The sequence below is a fragment of the Onthophagus taurus genome, chromosome 5 (genome assembly GCF_036711975.1).
Source record: "Onthophagus taurus isolate NC chromosome 5, IU_Otau_3.0, whole genome shotgun sequence".
Taxonomy (NCBI): domain Eukaryota; kingdom Metazoa; phylum Arthropoda; class Insecta; order Coleoptera; family Scarabaeidae; genus Onthophagus; species Onthophagus taurus.
In genome coordinates, this window is record NC_091970.1 from 5,341,529 (window position 1) to 5,357,496 (window position 15,968).

Genomic DNA, 15,968 nt, shown 5'->3' on the forward strand with positions numbered 1-15,968 from the left:
GTCGCGGCGCGTCGATCGTCCTTATTGGATCAATTCATCAAAAGGTAATACACAGGGAGGTAATTTCTATATGGAGTTAAAAAAAAATAATAAAATACGTCCCTGTTTAGCATAAAGCGCGCACATTATGCATGTGACCCGGTTATTCAAGCGAAATGACACGCTCAGATCGTATAACCGGTGAAATATTTTCTGTAATTTTGTGTTCGTGTCGCCCTTTTTCCACGAGATCAATCTCCCTTTTTCAAGAAGCAGGCAACATTTAATATTTACACGCAATAGTTTATGCAAAAAGAAAATCTAAAAGAAATTGTGTTATATTCACTAAAAATTTGACACAAACCACAAAAATTGACGTTGACTCATTAGAAGTGTCAAAAATAAGTATTACCAACTCATTAAAATTAACCTAAAAAAACTAAATATTCTAACCTAAAAAAAAAAATTAAATCAAAAAAAAATCTTAACAAATCATCAAATATCGTGCAAAACTGTAATTAACAAAACCCGTTGTAACGTCGAAAAGACACTATACTAGTCCCCCTTTCGCACGTCGACGAGGAATAGAGGGGGACGCTAATTACTTCGAGGCCCCATTTTTCCTCGAGATTCGCAGCGGGCGTCGATTCGAATTTCCCGCGTCGGAAGTGCGTGTCGCGACGGTCGGAGGACGCCGCTAATCTTCCGGTCGTCGAGGACGTCGCGTGTCCCCTCGTAATCTAACCGCATATCTTCGTCCCCATTTAGAAGTCCCTTTCTTGACCGACGTTATTGTTATTAAAATAATAGCCTCTGCGACTTTGGCGCTCGTTTAAATGCAAATCGATTGTGAAATTGCCACCTCGAGGACCGTTTTTGTCGTTATATCGTGAGGAAATTGCATTTCGATAAGAAATCGAGTTAAGCCGAGGTTACTTAAAATTAAAATTATTTTAAATTCAAGTGACATCTATTATTGAGTAGGTGAAATTAAAACTAAATTATTTTTTTTTTAATTTTTTATTATTAATTAACTTAAGTAACAAATTTACTGTTCCTTAACTTCCCTAAGACGTCTTACAGCAGATCGGACTGTAGCGGCTGCTGTGGTCGAGTAAACCCAAGCTCCTCCAGCAACAATTCGTTTACATCTTTTACAGGACCAAATTCCAACGCAACTTCTCTTCATAGCATCCTTAAAAAACGATTCATTAAATCAACGTTATTACTTCAAAGTAAAGAACTCACCTTTCCACAAAAACTGCAGGAATATTTTCCGTGTTGTGTAATTTCCATCTTTTTAACCATTTTACGCAAAGAGGCACCGTAACGAGTACCATATTTGCCTACGATTCCAACCTTCTTCGTGCGTTTGGCCTAAAACAACAATTAATTTGATAATAATAATAATTACACGTTAAGAATTTTTAGTAAACATAACCTCAAAAATTTATTTTTGATGATTCGGAGGTTAAAAATGATTTTTGGGAATAAACTAAATTTAAAATACATATTTTGATGTGAGGGGAATAAGATGATTATAAACTTTTATGTTAATATTAAAGGATTGTTTAAATAAATTAAGATTAAAGTTTTTTACATACCATTTTGACAGATGTATTTTGATGAAGGAGTAATTCCGTGCGAATAAGGCGCCCTCTATCAATTTTGTTGTGTTGTTATTACGTTAGATGGCGATGTTTCTAAGTAATAAATGTATTAAATTTATAGTTTTAAAGCGAAAAATTGATTGGAATTTATTACTACTATTAAACGTTATTATTTTTAGTACTATTTAAATAAATAAGAAATATTTTTTAATAAAACAAAGAATGTGCAAAGAATTGTTTACAGTTTCAATCTTAATCGATAGATGTCGCTAACAGTATTATTTTAAAATGTACCTCTTAATATAAATATTTAATTATATATATATAGATTAGTATTTATTATTACTAATAAGAATTATTATTTTATTACTATTTAAATAATTAAGATAATTTCTTTAATAAAGCAAAGATTAATAATTTTTTGATAGTTCCTAACTTAATTGAGAGATGGTGTTATTTGTGTTATTTCAAAATTTATTTCTTTATTATTATAAGTAATTTATAATTAATTGTTTATTTTTAATTAAATTGTTATGATTGCGTTTACTTTTTATAAATTCAACGGTTTGTTTAATTGGGTTCGATTTATTTTGACGTAACTTAAATAACATCAAAAAAATTCTTTGTTTACGTCCACATTGTTGATTTTCTTCCTACATTTTCATTGATTTTCACGCGTTTCCGCACATTTTAATAAAAAAATGTCATTAAGTTTGGAAGATGTAAGCATTGTGTATTGGTTTCCGGACCGCGATAAACACAAATGCGGATATTGTAAGCAAGAAAACTCTGGATGTTCATATGGTACCCAAAAAGTGAGGTTATGTCGCTAAGATTTTCATCGAAATCCTTTTAATTTTAGGAATGTGGGCTGATTCTTTGACTGTGGATGATTATCAGGATATCATGGATCGGGGTTGGAGGCGATCTGGTAAGTATTGTTACAAGCCGATCATGAAAGAAACCTGTTGTCCGCAATATACGATTAGGTGAGAATTAACTGGGCTATTTGATTTGATAAAAATAAAAGTAAACTCTTAGATGTGATACTGGTAGTTTTAAATTGTCGAAATCTCAAAAGAAAGTTATTAAAAAATTTAATAAATGGTTGCATGATGGGTTAAATAAAGAAACAGTGTGTGTTATGGAAAAGAGTCCTGAGGAGGTTGAAAATGAGAATGTTGAAATGGATGAGGCACATATCAATCATATTATGTTTAAAGAGCGCCCCGAATGTATCAACGATTACAAACAAATCGATAAAAAGCTTAAAATTGAAATGAAAGATGAATTAATTAAAGATAAAAGTGAATCAGAAAAGAATGATTTAAATGTAGAACCATCTTGTAGTAACAACCTTGAGAATTATCTTGGAAATGTTGAAATGAAGGATTTAGGCGTGAAACAATCAAGATATAAAAAAGGGGATGGCGCAGATCCGAAAAAACCTTTACAACAGAAAGCAAAGGTGCTTCGACTTGAGCGTAAACGTAAAAAAATGGAAGAAAAAGGTTTATCGATTGATAACCACAATCAATCAATGGGACAAGAAGTGAAAACTTTAAAAAATTTCTTAGAGGAAATCGCTGATAATCCCAAGCATAAGCTTGAGGTAATTAATTAAATTATTGGTATAATTTAAGAATCATCATATCGCTTAAAAATCGACAATTTTTTTTTTTAATCACACAAATAAGCCGTAATAATATGTAAAAATATAATCTAGATAAATAGCTTTGGTACTAATAACTCCATAACAAAGCTTATAATCACATTTTTTTGTAATTGTATCAACCTAACAATTTTATGAAGGCGTATATAAAACATTTTCAAAATTTTCAGGACAGGAATTCGTAAAATCTCCGAGATACTCTTTTCAGTTAAGGCTTAAAAAAAAATTCAAAGTTTGAATTGTATACAGTGTGTACCAAAAACTCACCAACATCCGTTTTTTTGTTGTTGTATTACATCTACGTTTCTGAAATTTAGTTTATGTTAGAGGTTCATATCGATTTTTCGATCTAAAGTAGTTTCAAGATGGTTTTTGAGTGATTTTGATTTTAAGTTTTTTTTTTCACAAATTTCACGATGTTCTTAAACCCCATTTCTCAGCCAATATTCATTTAAGAAAGCTCTAACTTGGCACGATTACTCTTCAGATGATATCAAATAGATTGTCATTTGTTGTATTAAGAGTTTGGTTTTTTTATTAGAGCGGCATGGAATTTTGACAGCTTTTCGTTTATGTTTGTAGAACATAAATATAAATAATAAATAGAAAAAATGAAAGATTTTCTTAGTTATGAACCATATATTTCCAGTCACCAGTGAGTGCATGTTTTAATAAATTTCTCACTATGAGGAAAACTACAACGAATAAAATATGGAGAGTACCATTTAAAATTTTCGACTTGCTTGCCATTGAATGCGAGAAAACGGTAATTCAATTTTTGACCACCTGTATAAGACTGATACAGCAAATGACAATCTATTTGACAGCATTTGAAGAGTAATCGTGGATATTTAGATCTTTTTTTAATGAACGCTTGGTGAGATATGGTGTTCTAAAGAGCATGGTGAAATTTGCCAAAAAAAAAAAGGAGACCTAGAACTAGAATCATTCGGATTTAGCCGTCTTGAGAGACGTGCGGCTAAACCCGAATGTTTCTAGTTCTCGGTCTAGTGTTAGTTCTAGTTTTACACTAGCATTATCACTACAAGTAAGACGGCTAAACCCGAATGAAAAAATTTCAAAAAACGTCAATTTTTTTAATTTTTTTAGGACTTTCTAAAGGGTTGACATTAAAAAAACGTAAACAAATTCCTTTTTTCGTATGATTTAAGCATAAATTAATTAGTTCTCCTAAAAGAACATGACGTTTCATAAAATTGACATTTAATTTTGATAAATTGTCGTGAAGTTGGTTACAGTTGGTAACATTGAATTTGTGTCACATTGACGTTTAAACTTTATTCAAAAATTTATTTAAAAAAATAAATTTATGGAATCAATTTCAATAGTAGTCGTGGACAAAATATATAAGTATATAGTATATAATATACAACGCATATATTGTATATTGCATTTTAAGTGAAATTACTCTATAACCATAAAAAGAAAACATAACCTAACAAAAATAATTTGACATTTATAAAACGTCAAAAATTTCATAAATGGTATTTATGACCATTGATGCAGAAATACAAACACTTTAACACTGATTAGTAATATTTTTTAGCTTTTTCTGTTTATTGATAGCTTTGAAACACTTCCACAAACATTCTTCTATCCTGGTTAAGTATCTTTGATATGTTTCTAATCGATTCGTATCGTTTTGACAGGCACCATTGCGGTTTTTCCACTTTCTGGAATTTTTGAAATACTTGCAAAAAGATCAAAAATAATTTTTCTATTCCCAAGGTTGTTTTTAATCGATTAGAACCATTTTGACTTACACCTAACTTACGTGATAAAAATTTGCGTGACGTCACATCGAAACTTGAATGTGATTTTTAGGGTCATTTCACATTAATCAAAAAAAAATCGTCGATTTTTAAGCCACACGATAATTCTTGAATTTTTCAAAATTATTTCCCAAACAATATGTAAATAAAATAGTTATAAAACATATTTTTAAGATTAAACTCTACAGTACTAGTCAACCGGATGATGATTTAACAACGGTAATGAACATCGAACATAACGTTTATCAAAAATATCAAACGATTGTTCACGATGATCCCCCGGAAAAGTGTTGTTTACATAATTTTAAACGATTTTTAATACAAACGCCGTTAAAGGTACTAATTTATTTAATTTGTACAATAAAATTACAATATAAATTAGAGCAATTCCGAATAACTATTTTATTTACAAAATTATTTGAAATCATATCGAATTATTTAGATTATTATTTATTTAGATTAAATTTGTACGAATGAATAATTCAGAAGATACCTTTAAATTAACCGCTAAATTATTTGAAAAATATCAAATTCAAGTTCACAATGAGAAGCCATCGGAAGCTGGTTTAGACCAATTTGAGGAATTTCTCGTTGATACACCGCTTAAGGTACGTTATTCGTTGTTGCTCTATTTTTATGAAATAAAGATAATTATTAAAATAATAAATATTTTAAGCCGAAAGAAAGTGGGGTAAATGGCATAACTTACGGTTCTTATCACCAACAATATTGGATCGACGGGAATTTAATCGCCGTTGGCGTTATTGACATTTTACCACGTTGTGTTAGCTCCGTCTACTTCTTTTACGACCCCGATTACAGAAACTTAACGCTAGGAACGTACGGATCGTTGAGGGAAGTTGAATTTACCCAAGAATTAAACAAAAAATTACCTGACCTAAAATATTATTACATGGGCTTTTACATTCATTCATGCTCCAAAATGAGGTATAAAGGTAAATTAAATCCTTCAGATTTACTTTGTCCCGAAACTTTCGAATGGTTTCCAATCGGAAAATGTATTCCAAAGCTGGACGTTTCAAAATATAGCAGATTAAACGAAAATTTATCAGCTAAAGATGTTGGAGTTTGTAAACAGAGTGATATTGAGTCGATTAAGATATTAATTGGGTACCAATACACGACTTTTAGACACTATCGATATAAAAGCCGTGATTTGCATATGTATCAGATGATTGGGGCTTTAATTGGAAGGAAATGCATTGATCGCTTTATGATTATTCAGCAAAATAGTTAATAACGAAGAGGTTATGACAAAAAATGTAACCTCAAATTCGTGGAAAAAAAATTGTAAAAATAGGCGTAAATAGAGAATAATGCAATAAAATAATGTATATTTTTGGTTTTTTGTGTAATTACTGTGTTAACTATTATATTTAAAGATATTTAAAAAAAGCATATAATATATTAGATTAATATTAGATGTAGTTCATTAATAAATGTTATAAAAGTAAAATCTTAATCATTTCATTCTTATCATAATGTAATTGTATTATTAAATCAAATTGTTTATTAATAAATTATTATTATTTAAATTAATATAAATTAAATTATTTTCAGCGCCATCTAGCGATATCATTAATAATTTTGTTAATGTCAAAGTGAGTTCTAATAATATTAACAATTAAGTCATTATTTAATTCTTATTTATGAATATTTAAATTAATAATAATATATAAATGAGTATGTATTAATTTTCTTTTTAAGAAATTAAATAAATTTGTTTTAGAGCCATCTTGTCACATAAATAATTTTCTAAAAGTCAAATTAAGTTTTAAAAATAATTTTAATAATTAAAGCATGTTTTAATTTAATTCATACTTATCAATACTTAAATAAATAAGAACAAGAGCAGAATCTATTTGTTTTAATTTACTTTTAAATAAATATAAATTAAATTAGTTCCAGCGCCATCTAGCGATAAAACTCTTAATTTTGTTAATATCAAAGTGAGTTCTAATAATAATTAAGTCATAATTTAATTTTTATTTATGAATATTTAAATAAATAATAATTAATAAATAATTGCGGAATCTATATGTATTAATTTTCTTTTTAATAAATTAAATTAATTTCTTTTAGCGCCATCTAGTGACATAAATAATTTTCTAAAAGTCAAAGTGAGTTTTAAAAATAATTTTTATAATTAAAGCGTAATTTAATTTAATTATTATTTATTAATACTTAAATAAATAGCAAGAATAAGTGGGGAATCTATTTGTATTAATTTACTTTTAAATAAATTAAATTAAATTGATTTAGCGCCATCTAGTGATACAACAAATGATTTTTTTAAAGTCAGAGTGAGTTTTAAAAATAATTGTAATAATTAAGGCGTAATTTAATTTAATTATTATTTATTAATACTTAAATAAATAGCAAGAATAAGTGGAGAATCTATTTGTATTAATTTTCTTTTAAATAAACTAAATTAAATTGTTTCAGCGCCGTCTAGCGATATACCTAATAATTTTTGAAACGTCAAAGTGACAGTTCTAAAAATAATTTTATTTAATAATTAAAACGTAATTTAAGTTTATTCTTGTTTATTAATTAGACAAATATTTAAATAAACATTAAAAATGAGTGCGGAATCATCGTTAACACAAGAAAAACCAAAATCAGCGGCTCAAAAAAACCTAGATAGACTAAAACGACTTTCTAACCTAAAAAAATTAGTAAATGATGCACGAAAAGATAATCATCAAGAAGTTCTCGCCGAAGATGCTAGAAATAAACTCCCCGCAAACTTTGAAAGTCGAAAACGACAAGCCGAGTGGTTACTAAACGATCAAAAAGCAAGATCAGAGGCGCAATCGAAAGGTTTAGATTACGATAGGGTGAAATTGCTGAGTGTTTCAGCTTTGGAAGCGGAAAGTTTGGAGCGTAAGAAGAAAAAGAAGAATCCTGATAAAGGGTTTTCCGATTTTGAGGCTGCCACTGAGAGACAATATAAACGATTGGTTAAAAATATGGCTCCGAAAGACATGGAGAGATATGAAGCTGAAAAAGAACGATACGGAGATTTGTTTTATGGGGGTCCAAATGTAATTATCCATGGAATGCATGAAGATCGAACCGATGCTATCGATAATATGGTTAAAGACCTCGAGGATCAAATTTCGAAGAGAGATAAATATAGCCGGAGAAGAACTCATAATGATGACGCCGATATTGATTATATCAATGAGAGAAATGCTAAGTTTAATAAGAAATTGGATCGGTTTTATGGGGAACACACAGCGGAGATAAAACAGAATTTAGAGAGGGGAACCGCTGTTTAATTGGAATAAAACGATTCTTTATATTAAAATAAGCTTTTATTTTTCTTTTTAATTTAACATAAATAAATCTAAAATAAGATAAACAGTAACAAGATAAAATTTTTTTTTGGTTTACTTTTGAAATAAATGTATATTTTTTAATTATATACAAGACTTAAATAAAAAATAATAAAATTAAAAAAAATCATCACTGTTGCTTCTTTTTGCTTTTCGAAAATCCTTTTTTCTATCTCCCTCGTTTTTGGGGGATATTTAGGAATTTAGTCTTATATTGATTTGGCTTCTCGTATCACTAAAGAACCCAAGAATGCACTATTCCTAAATTAAAGAAGATTTATTAATAATTAAATAAATTATTTTTTTTAATTTTAGGTTATAACACAAATTGGCAGATTTTAAGTCAAATAATATGATAGGTTAAGTAAAATAAATTGAGGTTATGTGGAAAATTTAGGAATTTGGCTTCTCGAATCACTAAAGAACTCAAGAATGCACTATTCCTAAATCACAGAGTACCTTTGTACTCTGTGTACTAAATTAAAAAAGATTTATTAATAATTAATTTTTTTAATTTTAGGTTATAACACAAATTGACAGGTTAAGTCAAATTTGACAGATTAAGTCAAATAATTATGATAGGTTAAGTAAAATAAATTGAGGTTATGTGGAAAATTAGTTAACTCGACAACGAAAAAACCACTCAGATTCTTACGTCTCGATATTCTGGGTGTAACATGTATATGAATATTATCACCAGGAGCCGCTGATACTACAACAAAAAAATTTAGGATAAAGATTAAAAAATAAACTTTATTTAAATAATAATTAATAATAAAATCAATATACATATATATAATATACAATAAAATTTTTAATACAACAATCTCATAAACCATCCATAAAAATCATCACAGCAATCACAATCGTTAATTAATCATTAAATTTCTACTCTAACCATAAAATTAATTTAATTGAATGGGTTATAAACGGGGTAATTATTTAGTGGGGTGCGAGGACTCCTCGCAAAGCTTGCTGGAGAACTTCTTTGCGTATTATACAAATTTGGGATCATATAATCGTAATTTCGCACCACTTGGGGCGCGCTATATTGTTGTTGCAAAATCCTATTACTTCTGTCGTCTTGTCGAGGACTTGGAGCACCCTGAGGGGTCTTACCATGGAGAATCCGCGGCATATCGCATTGCTCACACCTGTCCAGCAACGGGTGGTTCTGGAATGTACACATATGACAGCTCCATTTGGGGCCATCATTACCGAAACTTTGTTGGTGTTGAAGAACATACGGAGGATGCTGTTGGGGTGTTGTAACTTGTTCCGTAGGAAAACCCAAACCTAAAGGGGTACCACCTCTTTGATCTTGATACGATAAAGGCGGTGGTGGGGGTCTCCTTTCAACAGGAGGAATTGTTTCTAAAACAAATCAAAAATGAATGATTTTAAGATTATTTTAAAAATAAATTTACCTTGTTCTGTATGCCGATCGATTTCTTGCGTAAGCTTCTTACAGGCTTCTTGTAACTCTTTAACTTCCTCTTCAAGTTGTTGAACTTGACTTTTTTCTTGGTTTTTAGTTAAAGTGTTGGGTTGATTCGTTTCTAACGAGGCTACTTCCCGCTGCATCGCAATCAGTCGACATTTTTCAGTCTTCAGTTCTACTTCTAAGTTATTTATTCGAATTTGTTGTTTAACAACTATTGGAACTAAAAAAAATAATTATGATTAAAAAAATTTAAATTTCCCGCGCAATTTTGAATTAATCGCCATTAAAAAAAACTAGATGCCGCTAGTGTGTTTAATAAAAATTATTAACCCCAAAAAAAATTAATCACTTAACGAAAGTGTATTATATTATTAATCCACTTAAAGATAACTAAAATAAAGATAATAATAACGAATTAAACGTGGAGATAACATACCACGAATTTCTGAGTTAAATAACAAATTTAATGAAGGTTAAAAAAAATTGTAATAAAGTGAGGTTAGATTTAGATTAATTTTTGATTTCTTTCTTTTGTAGGAATCGATGTGGTAAAATAGAGCATTGTTCGTAAGGGGAGCGCTAATTTTAGCGCGGATTTTTGTGCCATTGCGATTGCAACCTCGCAACCAGCCGCTGGACAGTGCGTGAAAGTGTCTGTTTTGGAACCGTACCAAAAATACACTATAGATACGTTTTCGAGGCCCTCCCTTCGTTGAAAACGAACGCCTTTTTATTATTTTTTTCAGTTATATACGCTTTGAATATATATTTATTCAAATAAAAAAAAATTAAGTTGGCAACACTAAATCAATTTTTAGGTTAAATTACCTTCTTCGTGATTTTCCGTACTATTATTATTATTACGCAAATCCGTCATAGACCCCGCTCTATTTGCAGGTAATATACTTTCAAGATTATTTTCATCAGGATGATAACTACTCCTCGGCCTCGTTCTCATTGAAGAAACTCTCCCTCCACTTGGCCCAACGGTAATTTGCACTTTACTTTGTAATCCCTTTTGCGGATCAAAACTACTTGTGGAATATGTTAGACTTGAATTTTGTGATGTAATATCAATGGGGGGTTGAGGTTCCGAAGATGGGGGCCTCAACGTTAAATTAACGCTGGTGAAACTTCTTGGAGATGTAACTTCTTGGCACCACGGTTGTTGGGGAACGACTTGTAACGATGTTGTACATTTCGTTTTGTTGGTTGGGGTTTGTACGTCCATCGAACAATTAACGTTTAATGAAACGTTCATGTTTGGGGAAACATTTTTTTGGAGCCCCAAAAGGGTGTCTGTCGTTTGTGTTGGGGTATCCGCGGTTTCTTTTTTTTCGATTATTGGAGATTTTGTTGGGGATGTTTTAGTTGGTGAATTTTTAACGTTGGTGAACCTTTTATTGCTTTGGGGCGACCTCGGGGGTTTATTAACCAACTCAGAATTTAATAATTTATGAACATCACTACACTTTCCACTTGGTTGAATGTTATTAAAACGTTCCTGAGACTGTTTGGAGGTGTTTAAATTTAAAGTGTTTGGTCGTTTTACATAAAACGAACTATTTCCGACATTCAACTCCGAACCGCACTCCGCCTCAACACTCTCGTTCTTTTTATTATATTTAACACCACTCATTATCTCGTTTTGATTTTTGATTAGCCTATTAAAGGGGCCACCCTGTAACGATTCGGTGGTGATTTTCAAGTTGAGATTTTCACCGGGAAAATCTTGCGTTTGATGGTGGGAGGTGATTTCGGTGGTTGGTGAGGGCAGGTCGATGTCCTGCGGGGGTTGAATCCGTCCCATTAGCTCTTGTTGCGCCAACGCGTCCTCCAAAGACTCGATCAGCACCTTTTTATTAATTTTCGACGAGTGGCTCGCGATGCAAGTGGAAACCACGTGATCTGGTAACGTTGGAAATTGTTGTTTTAACTCGTGGAATAACTGCATCGCTCTCACGTTAGACGATTTCCGTCCGACTCCACCGAACATGGCAGGCCATTATGATTGAAAACCTATAGATTAAAAAGAAAATAATAATATAATCTAATCAAAATAATTTTGACGTTTACTAAGTTTACTTTAATTAACTCCATCTAGCGGTAACGAGTTACATTAAATCCCATTTTTGACATGTAAAATATTAATTTTTATTAAAATCATCAAATTTAACAAAAAAAAAACGTATAATTGAACTAAAAATCCATCAAAATACATTTTTGAAAGTATATAAAGTAATTTTAGGTACCACGAAGACCACATAAAAGAGTTAATCGAATTCACTAGAAATAACCTAATTTTTAACATGTCAATTTAATTTTTTTTTTATATTTTAAAAAACGTATTATTAAAACAAACACAGTAAGTCGATTAATTTTATTACTTTTAAATCATTTAATCTTTTTAATTATTCTGTAATTAATAAAATAATTAAATTAATTAATTTTTTTATTTACAAAACAGTTGCTTGCTCCATCTAGCGGTAATAACCCATATTAAAACGTATTGACATCTTTATTTTTTATAAAATTATTAGGTTTTACGAAAAAGGTAATAAAGTTGAACCAAAAACCCATTCAAATTACATTTTTCAACGCCAAAACTATTAATATAAAGTGATTTTAGGTTCCATGAAGAAATATTCACCCCCAAATTAATCAACATAACCTAACTTTTAACCTGTCGATTTAAATTTTATGGATATTTTTAAAAATCGTTTTATTACAACAAAGACACAGTAAGTCGATTGATTTTTTTTAATTTTAAACCATTACTAATTCTATAATTAATAAAACTTATAAATTAATTAAGTTTTTCTTTTTAAAACTGTTGCATACTCTATCTAGCGGTAATAACCCCTATTAAAACGTATTGACATTATTGACAACCTCAACTGTTTATGAAATTATCAACTTTAACGAAAAAGGAAATCAAATTGAACCAAAAACCCATTCAAATTACATTTTTCAACGCCCCAACTATTTATATAAAGTGATTTTAGGTTCTATGAAGAGATATTCGCCCCCCAAGTTAACTGAATTCACCAGGAACATAACCTAACTTTTTAACCTGTCAATTTAAATGTTACGGATATTTTTAAAAATCGTTTTTTAAAGCAGAGTAAGTTGATTGATTTTATTTATTTAATCGTTAATTAATTGTATAATTGATAAAATTTTAATTAATTTTTTCTTTTCAAAACAGATTCTTATCCCATTTATTTTTATTCAATTATCAAGTTCAAAAGAACTTAATAAAATTACATTTTTGATGGCATTTTTTATGTTCTCATATAAGAAAACTTTGCCTTCATGGAAAGTTCCCTATCAAGTCGAGCAGTTTTCCATATCAACGAAAATATCACCACCGACAAGTTACACTGTTTATAATATTTTATAAACAGTAAGGTGTTCGTTAAGAAGGAGCTTATTTGAGATACTATGTACTTCTATGCTAAAAATTCCGCCATCTATTATCACAAACGCGAACATTAAAAAATGTCAATTTTTGACATATGTCAAAAAATTCACAAAAAAATTAAATATTTCTAAATTATTGTTCGATTTAAGCAATTACTCAAAATTTTTATGTAACAAACGCAATAAATTTTATATCCTTTTTATATTTACAACGTTGCTTCTATAATTATCCAATAAATTTCAGATTTACTCGTTTTACACCTTTTGGGGAGATAAGAAATAATTTGTAACGCATTCAAGGAGACTAATGGAGTTATTTACATGTTTTAAAACGTTAAACTCGCCTCAAATTTATCAACTCGCCCGTCCAAGAAATTTAAAGGGGACCTAAATACCAGAAATTCCACTCGTATTTTACAAATTTAATAAAAGTTAAAAATTAAATATTGTTTTTTACTATGTACACGCAAAAGAGTCAAGGTTAAACCAGTTGCACGGACAGTTGGGTTTTGAATTTTATTAGGAGGCTTCCACCTGGATGACTCACACCTCGTTTCTTTTACCAAAGGAAAAAAGAAAAACATAAAATCACGTTGTGAAAGCAATGATAATAATATGTAACAATTTGATGACGTTTTGGTGGGAAAACCCAAACGATTTAAAACACTTTTCCTTGATTGTTTTGCAGCATAATAGATAATAAAAAGGTAAACTTAAAATATGGGATTATAAAAAACCATGGTACGATATTGATTGGGGTTTTGAAAGAATTATGTTTCTAGCGTCGATAAACACATTGCTCTCGCGACTATATTTAAAGCGGGAGACTTTGAACTTAACATTTAACCGCTTTTTTTTTTTTATTTTTTCGCGTTATCGCAAACTGTGAGCGTAGATTTTTGCGAGTTACATACATCACAGGGACATCGTGAATTAAAAAAAAATACTCGAATTGCGATAAAATAAGATATAAATATCTCGTTTTGTTTGTTCGTAGATAAGAAAATGATTTCCCGGAAATATTTTTTTGCAATTAACATGTTTTTAGTTAATAAGTTAACATAACCTTTGACGCAAGTCAATTAAATGACAGAAAGTAAGGTTAGGTAACATTGAAATAATTAAATCCCTATTTTTTAATTAAATTTGATTCATTTTTGATTAAATGAAATGATTTGTAGCGTAAACATAAAAGAACTTGAGTATTGTGTACTCCTGGATGTAACATTCCTAATTCGCAATCTGTTTGCATCCAAATATAACGTAGCTTAGTTATTTTCGGTATGCTCTAAGTAGAACTTTCCAATTTCGTATTATACGTTTCTCTGTGAATATTTCTCAAATGGATTCCTTGAAATTGGTTATTTATAAATGCTTTTTAAACAAATAAAATGTCAACCTCATTATACAACCTTATTAACCAATCTTTCCCTTTTATGCGATTTATTTTTATTTATTCTGTTTCGTCTCGATTATTATCGTTGAATAAATTAACGATATCTAGACGTCGAGGTCGTCATGCGACTCGGCTGCTACGTGCCGATGGATTTATAAAATCGAGGAAAAACGGGTCGAGCTCTCTCAATACCATCCGCTCGAATTTGATCAATCCGTGCAATAAATTCACTAACGCACCTGCGGCTAACAAATTTCGCGCATAAATCTCCGGTATATTTAGATTCCTAACGGTCATGTGCCAAAATGCATGTAGTTCGGAAAACTAGCTCAAAATCCAATTGAAAAAGTTGTGGGTGTTTGAGACATCCATTTTTTTCATCAACAAAAACACCAATTTTATTGATTTACCCAAATATACCCACATTTCCAATTAATTTTTTTGACATTTACTTTGACATTTCAATTTTGACGTTTGAACTTCACACCATAAAAAGATTTTATAACCTTAACAAATTTACAAAAAAATTAAATCAAAATAAAAAAATCATTCTATTATAATAAAATCTAAAAATAATTTCGCCTTATTTCATTTAACATTTAATCGTTTCGATTAATAATAAAAGGATAACGAAAACATCGACACAACTAAAGACGTAGTAAACAAAGCGATTAAATTATGTTGGCAACACTGTTTACATTTTGACGTTTCTATGCACCCTTCATTTGGGGGTTATTTAAATAAAATTCGTTGTGATTTTAGATTTATTGTCGGTTTCTCCGCGCACCGTCGAACGTGGAGGCGTCGTTGACGTCAGAATCTTCTGACGTTCGCGTGATTTTGGAACAACGCCGGCCGAGAGAAAATTCCCGTTCTCAGGTGTAAAACGTCGAGCACGAAAACAACAATAACGAGGCGGATTTAAAAATAATTGAGTAAATCTTAGAAACAACAAGAAAAGGGATGATACGTACCTGCGCAACTGAGCAGCATCCGATTTCGTTAAAAAAAGAATTTCGTTCAACAAACAACACCTAACCTAACTTTAATCACTGTTGACGGGAGGGGGGCGCGCACTCTACGTTTGGCGTTGTCGCGATGTTTCCTCACGATACAGGATCGTTTTTATTTTTGGGAGAGAGGAAAAAGCAACCGCGCGAATCGCACTCACCTATCAAACTAATGTAACACAAATAGTACCCAGATTTCGTCATTTTAGAAAGTCGATCGTCGCGGTTACTAGCGGCCAATGTCCAAACTAAATTTAATATCTATTTAATTATTATTAT

The 15,968-nt window shown here is 30.3% G+C and overlaps 4 protein-coding genes and 1 long non-coding RNA gene across 10 annotated transcripts; 3 read left to right on the top strand and 2 right to left on the bottom strand.

The window, feature by feature from the left end:
- Window positions 1-1,008: 1,008 nt before the first annotated feature.
- LOC111426444 (ribosomal protein L37A) lies at window positions 1,009-1,642 on the bottom strand. Its single transcript, XM_023060963.2, has 3 exons — window positions 1,584-1,642; window positions 1,228-1,356; window positions 1,009-1,174 (listed from the first exon to the last, which is right to left on the bottom strand). Exons 1-3 carry the CDS (start codon window positions 1,584-1,586, stop codon window positions 1,028-1,030), a joined length of 279 nt encoding a protein of 92 aa, XP_022916731.1. The 5' UTR covers window positions 1,587-1,642; the 3' UTR covers window positions 1,009-1,027.
- Window positions 1,643-2,196: 554 nt separating this feature from the next.
- LOC111426535 (arginyltransferase 1) lies at window positions 2,197-6,932 on the top strand. Of its 3 annotated transcripts, XM_071196212.1 has the most exons (6): window positions 2,197-2,393; window positions 2,452-2,578; window positions 2,631-3,201; window positions 5,229-5,390; window positions 5,513-5,662; window positions 5,731-6,932. In XM_071196212.1, exons 1-6 carry the CDS (start codon window positions 2,291-2,293, stop codon window positions 6,310-6,312), a joined length of 1,695 nt encoding a protein of 564 aa, XP_071052313.1. In that variant the 5' UTR covers window positions 2,197-2,290; the 3' UTR covers window positions 6,313-6,932. The 3 variants fall into 3 exon arrangements, with proteins under 3 accessions (XP_071052313.1, XP_022916864.2, XP_022916865.2); XM_023061096.2 differs by lacking the exon at window positions 5,513-5,662; XM_023061097.2 differs by lacking the exon at window positions 5,229-5,390.
- A 612-nt stretch (window positions 6,933-7,544) lies between these two features.
- LOC111426376 (pre-mRNA-splicing factor Syf2) lies at window positions 7,545-8,549 on the top strand. The gene has a single exon (XM_023060866.2). It carries the CDS (start codon window positions 7,658-7,660, stop codon window positions 8,357-8,359), a length of 702 nt encoding a protein of 233 aa, XP_022916634.1. The 5' UTR covers window positions 7,545-7,657; the 3' UTR covers window positions 8,360-8,549.
- Window positions 8,550-8,554: 5 nt separating this feature from the next.
- Window positions 8,555-15,906, bottom strand: LOC111426492 (TAK1-associated binding protein 2). 4 transcript variants are annotated; one of them, XM_023061034.2, is made up of 6 exons: window positions 15,654-15,906; window positions 10,689-11,879; window positions 9,844-10,080; window positions 9,536-9,790; window positions 9,072-9,128; window positions 8,555-8,677 (listed from the first exon to the last, which is right to left on the bottom strand). In XM_023061034.2, the coding sequence occupies exons 2-6, from the start codon at window positions 11,854-11,856 to the stop codon at window positions 8,652-8,654; spliced, it is 1,743 nt and encodes a 580-aa protein (XP_022916802.2). In that variant the 5' UTR covers window positions 11,857-11,879; window positions 15,654-15,906; the 3' UTR covers window positions 8,555-8,651. The 4 variants fall into 4 exon arrangements, with proteins under 4 accessions (XP_022916802.2, XP_022916801.2, XP_022916803.2 ...); XM_023061035.2 differs by lacking the exon at window positions 8,555-8,677 and adding an exon at window positions 8,717-8,859; XM_023061033.2 differs by lacking the exon at window positions 8,555-8,677 and having other exon boundaries at window positions 8,715-9,128.
- Window positions 12,655-14,699, top strand: LOC111426493 (uncharacterized). Its single transcript, XR_002707838.2, has 2 exons — window positions 12,655-12,984; window positions 13,528-14,699. It is a non-coding gene; the product is annotated as an uncharacterized lncRNA (long non-coding RNA).
- Window positions 15,907-15,968: the final 62 nt, after the last annotated feature.